Here is a 6000-nt window from a genome sequence, read left to right as displayed (position 1 = left end):
TCACAGTTACGGATGTTACGTCGGTTATACACAACAGGTGTATCGAGAGCATTGTCTTGCTGAGGGATTCCCGTTTTGGTGTCGATACACAAAGCCACATGGTGGATGGTGGCGTTTCCGCGATGCCGAGCTGTTCCAGAAATTCGGGCAGGCTGGGGTCTATGACACGCCGACAGGGCCGTGGCGGTGAAAGTCGTGTAGACTCGATGTTGGGCTCTGGTCGCATGTATCATGCTGTCAGCGCTACATTGTGGACGGAATCACGACGTAGATGTTCCGTAGACTCAACTCTAGGTACGGCTTGGCGATCCTCTCAATCTCTTCTTGTGCTTACATAACGATGCCCAGTGCGCTATCGTTAGCGTCCCCGCGCGTTCGCTCCTTCGCGTTTACTCATCAACAATCCATTTCAAATCATCCTTCAGCGGACTAGAGCCCGTGATTTGCGGACGAACACGATCGGCTCCCCAGAAACCCCTGGGAAAATGGCCTCTTTCTGCTCGAGGCTAGGTCAGGTCATGCATCAACACCCTGCCATGCCGCCGTGAAACAGCTCAATCGCCGCATCACTCAACGGCCCGACTCTGAACAGCACAGCAACATGAAAGCACAATTTCCACGTCCATTCTGCGTGCGGTCCGAACGCAGCATATATATGATATCCCGGCGATAACGGGCTTGATATGTTTCGAGCGCATCCATGAAGATCCGGAGGGTTGGATTTATATGCTCACCATAAGGAGGTTGTAGAGGGCGCAACAGTCAGTCGTTTCTTCGCCCACCCAGTCTAACTTTCGTGCATTTACGCACGTATCCATTCTTTACCAGAGCATTGCTCGTCCACGTTCATTTTCCGTTCATATCTTATCTCGAAGATGAGGCATTTTCACCAGTTGCTCGCCGCTGGAGCGGGCTTTTCTTCAATTGCGCAGGCCGTCAACACTCTCGTCGATGTTGGCTACGCGAAGTACCAGGGAGCCGTTGTTGACTCTCAGCTTGGCGTCTCTGCCTGGAAAGGCATCCAGTATGCGGCGCCTCCTACCGGCGAACGACGCTTCGCAGCCCCGCAGGACCCTATCGTCTCCGGACTCATCAACGCGACTAGACACGGCGCCACATGCCCACCCAACCGCCCCGATGATTGGACCATATCTGGAGCCACCGATCGCTTCCACATTGCGGAAGACTGTCTTTACCTGAGCGTCTATGCGCCTTCCGAAGCCAAGGTCGACTCGAAGTTGCCAGTGGTGGTCTTCTTTCAGGGAGGAGGCTTCTCATCGCAGTCCAGCGCGAACTGGGATCCTACGGAGATTGTCTCCGATGGCCAGGTCGTGTTCGTTCAGTTCAGCTACCGCGTGGGTCTCTACGGTTTCCTCAGCAGTGAAGCGGTCAAGGCTGGAGGTGGCGACGTCAATGCTGGACTTCGCGACCAGATCAAGCTCCTTGAGTGGGTCAAGGAGCACATCGAACAGTTCGGCGGCGACCCTGACCATGTTGTCCTTGATGGAGTCAGTGCTGGCGGATCTTCTGTTGCGCTCATGCTAGCGGCCAACACCGGCAAGGAGTTGTTCGCTGGTGGCATCATGGAGTCAGGCGGCTGGGTCACCATGCGCACCCCGGAACTGGGCGAAGAGCAATACCAGTGCTTGCTCGAAGACAAGGGTTGTGCCAATGCGACAAACGGCCTATCTTGCTTGCGCGCATTGAACGAGTCCGCTATCCGAACTTCCAACTGCTGGTTCAACCCCAACATTGACGGTGAGCTCTACACCGACTCACTCGTCAACCTTTTCGAACAGGGCAAGTATGCCAAGGTTCCGACCATCATGGGAACCTGCGCGCAAGAAGGCACGAAGTACAACGCACCAGAGGATCTCAACACCACCGCCGATGCAGTCAAATGGGTAGCCAATCAAGACCCAAGTCTCAGCAACTCTTCCATCTCCATCCTCGATGACCTCTACATGAAGCCCAAGAAGCCTACATTCCCTGGCAAAGGTCTCTACTGGCGCCATGCCGCTGATGCCATCGGCGACATCGGCACCCACTGCCCCACGCGCAACATTCAGAACGCGATCGCAGCCGATGACGTACCAACATGGAACTACAAGTACGCCGTACAGGACCCCGCCGACGAAGCTGCTGGCTACGGCGCCTGGCACACCGTCAACGCCTACGCATTCTGGGGCGTAAACCGCACCGACAACAGCGAGCCAGCCAGCTACTTCACCACCAACGCGCCCATCATCCACCAAGTCCGCAGCTACTGGACAAGCTTCATCCGCAACCTCGACCCCAACACTGATCGTGCCGAACGCGCTGTCGAGTGGAAGCCGTACACTGGTCCCAAGTCGCGTGAGAGGCTCTTCATCCAGACTAACAACACCAAGATGGAGCGTATGAGCCCTGCGCAGGCGCTTAGGTGTGATGTTGTTATGCCGATGAGCGATAATCTTGGGAAGCCGGTTGCGAAGGGTGTTGTTACGAACTTCGATGCTAAGTTGGCGAAGAAGGTTAAGGGGGTTAGTGAGAGTACTGCTTGGAAGAAGGGGAGGAAGGATGCTAGGGAGTTTGCGCAGGACTATTGAGTAGGTGGATGTCGCATGAACAGGTCCTCTGTGAGCCTGTAAAGCTGAGAGGCTGCTTTTAAGCAGTATACTTTCTACTTCTTGTACATACCCTTCTACCTATTTCTTTCTCTTTGTACTCTTCTTTCGTCGCGGCGGAAACGACGCGCAGCTATTTTCAAAATCTCTCCATGCAGGTGCTGAGGTCTCACAACTAAAAGCTTGCAGCTTAGCAACACACAAAACTTATCGTCTTGACTTTCTGGTGCACCATTTCCATAGTCCAACAGCTATGATGCCACATACTCGATGAACATGCGACTAGTCATCACCCTGCATACATGAGACAGATTCAAGACCAGGTGTTCAGAATAGCTTCGTATACTAGAAGCCGCAGCGGGCAACCACGAGGTAGTCATATTTCACCAGTTTTAGTGCAATCAGCTAGTGATATATATCAGGCTTTCTTCGGCGCACGATCTGTCAACCAATGTAAAACTATACTTCAAAGTATACACCAGTAACACTACATTGCCCGGCTGCGCGACAAGGGTCCTGAGAGCGATGTATACCTCAAAGTTAGGGTACATTCAAGACAGACTAAGGGGTGAATACGTTTCATAAACGGAGTTGGAAATTATATGAATCTTCTCTGGTGTATCAGACCGTGCCTCCGCAATTTGATTCAGGTGGTCGACTGCACAGAAACGGGCGAGAATCTTCTGTAGCTTTCCGGAGATCTTGTTACAATGGATTAGTTCATCTGTGATTCGTCTTAGATTTGAATATATTTGCAATGGGCTGCTGGAGATACTAATTTGAACCAGAAAGCTACAGTGCGCTCAGACCAGAGTCAAACTCTCCATCTTTACCCCGTCCAAACGTAAGAAGGTCGACCCATCACCTGGCTTCCACCCAATTGTTGGATCTTCATTTTCCCAGGAGCTTTCCGCATCGACCCACTTGACGTTTGTTTGTGCATACATCTTAGCCCGCCAAAGACCAAAACGCTTCCAGGTCCCCTTTTCTCCTCCAGGCACCAACGCCAGACCCCCAAAGCAGCTATGCGTCTTGCGAGTATCCTGAGTCTCAACTAAAAGTGCCAGGAGAGTTTCCTCTGGCGGCTGCTCATAATGTTTGAGATCGTCACAGTATATCGCTGCCCACAATGGGGCATGGCAGAGAAATTCGAGTCTCTCTTTCAGAGATAGACAGTCAACAAACCACCCGTGTTTTCCTTTTAGACGTGTTTCCTGGTAGGTAGCCACTTTGAGCGTGATACGTAGACCAGAAAAGTCGTGAAATGCCGTTGGTGGTATTTGGTTGAGAGGTCGGCCGTACCATTGGAAATGCTCTAGCTGTGCTAAAAATCTAAAGTCATTAGGTTGGGGATCACCTAATATGAGTGTCAGAAGTTAGTTCATGTCTTAAAAGTAAATCGCAAAGCAAGTATAACTGACCGGTTGCGGGTATGTAGCTTTGGTAATCATTAAAGAAGCTGATGTTATGATCCAAATAGAGGGGGCAGGCGAGCCACGACCAAGACGGTACTTTGTTAGAACCAGGCTCACGTATCGTTTGCGATATTACGGATTCTTCCTTTCCAAACTCAACATCGTGATCGACCTTCACATACCACAGTAAACCATCTGGTAGAGACTCTGCCCAGATACCAGCGAGATACCCAAGTCTATCTTCAGCTCGGAACGCTCGAGCAACACCAGCAAAAGCCATGGGCCTATCACTAGCTACAGTTAGATTCCTCGCACTGTATTCCTGAATGAGGTCTTTCCAGTCCTTGAAGTAATTGAGAAGGTGCTCATGTTCTGCAAAGGAGATTGGAGTATCGCGTGTATGATCAGCATGACTTGACGACAGATGAGACTTTCGCGTAATCCTTCGATCAGAGTCATTGCCAAATTGCGTTTCCATGTTCGGAAGCCACGAGCCCGCTAGCTCGTCACAAAACTCTTCCATACACTCCCACATAATGGTTTGATGTCCACAGAATACCGTGCGCGGACTTAAGAGGTACTCTTGAAACGTCCATGCTCGCTGAGATATGGGCCATTGGTTGTAGTTGAATCTGGAAGTAAATTCTGGGCGCATTCCTGACTCTGAACCGGGCACGCAACGAGTCCCAGAAGTAACAATATAGACACCATCGCTAGTCTGAGTCGCTCTACGAAGGATACAGGGACTAATAGTCCGCGGATCTTCCCGTGTCTGAATAAGGTCTCTTCCGGGCGGAAACAAGAATGCTATGCTGCAGATCGCATTCCTGTAGACTGAAGTCATGGAGGCAGCTTCATTATTCCAGTCCAATGGTGAATCTTGAATAATACATAATACATCCACCCACAGATAGCGGAAGCCAGTGTGACGAACAATTCTCAAGGCCTCGACGAATATGGCCGGTAACTCCGACCATGGTATTGCAACTTGAAAATCGTCAAGCCTTGATAGTGTCAGGCGAAGACGATGGGACGAATCCCCCCAGACATGACTGAGTGTGAGGTATCGAAGATCTTCAATGTTACTAGTATCGCATAGTAATCTCACGCCATCGGAAGTGAGTTCGAGGATGCGAGTAGGTCGTTGGAATGACGTTGTCATGCCTAAAAAGCGCCTGGAGCAACTCTTGTGCGTCTGAATACAGGTATTAAGCCACGTGTTGATCTGATCTAGATTGGCAGTGGGCTGGCTTGGTACGCTCTGCCTTTGCTCCGGCCCGTCGAACGCATCGTTACTCACTACTAGCTCGTCAGATGGTTTTCTTATATGCTTGAATGATTAACTTACTATTGAAAGTTTTAAGATACAGAGACGCCGATCGCCACTGAACCCTGTAGTCACCTAGGTGCAGAAGTAGATGCATGTAGCCGAACTTTTTTTCTACATAGGCGCTGCCTATGGCAAATTCTACAGGTAGATCCAGATCCGACCTTGTGTAGTCCAGCATGGATAGTACGATGGCGCACATATGGCAAATATCCCTTGTCTGTAGTAGTTGCGCAATGGTGGCGAAGGGATACAGCTGTAGGGAACAATTGAGTTGATGTGTGTATTCGCCCATGCCTTCTTGGACCCGTCTCAACCATGTCCAGCTAGCGGTGAAGCTTTTGCAGCGGTCGCAAAGCTGGTGCAGGATAACGGACTCGTTCCCAACTCGATTCTGCGTACGTTCCGTCGTGTAGCTATCCGCGCCGGCCGCATTGTTGTTATTCGCTCGTGGGATAGTTGACATCATCGATAGCATCAAGGACTGCTTTCCGTCCGGACTGAGAGCTCATGGAAGCCTTTTGAGGCAAGCTAACAGTTGATACGCGGTGTCTGGATGGATCGCGGGGTCTTTCCACTCCAGGCAACCGCGCGTCAGCACTCATGCAAGTCACATGCAGTTGCTTAATGTGAGGCAGGTGTGCGAACCAAT

General features: G+C 50.9%; 1 protein-coding gene across 1 annotated transcript; it reads left to right on the top strand.

Annotated features, from left to right (window-relative positions):
• Positions 1 to 875: 875 nt before the first annotated feature.
• On the top strand, positions 876 to 2588 carry J4E87_007624 (uncharacterized protein; the record flags this gene model as incomplete). The annotated part of the gene is made up of 1 exon (XM_049379218.1): positions 876 to 2588. The coding sequence occupies one exon, from the start codon at positions 876 to 878 to the stop codon at positions 2586 to 2588; it is 1713 nt and encodes a 570-aa protein (XP_049231129.1).
• Between the last annotated feature and the right edge of the window lie 3412 nt (positions 2589 to 6000).

The sequence above is a fragment of the Alternaria ethzedia genome (genome assembly GCF_023757985.1).
Source record: "Alternaria ethzedia strain BMP 0044 chromosome Unknown scaffold_21, whole genome shotgun sequence".
In the NCBI taxonomy this organism is placed as follows: Eukaryota; Fungi; Ascomycota; class Dothideomycetes; order Pleosporales; family Pleosporaceae; genus Alternaria; species Alternaria ethzedia.
This window is presented reverse-complemented; position numbering and strand designations above follow the sequence as displayed.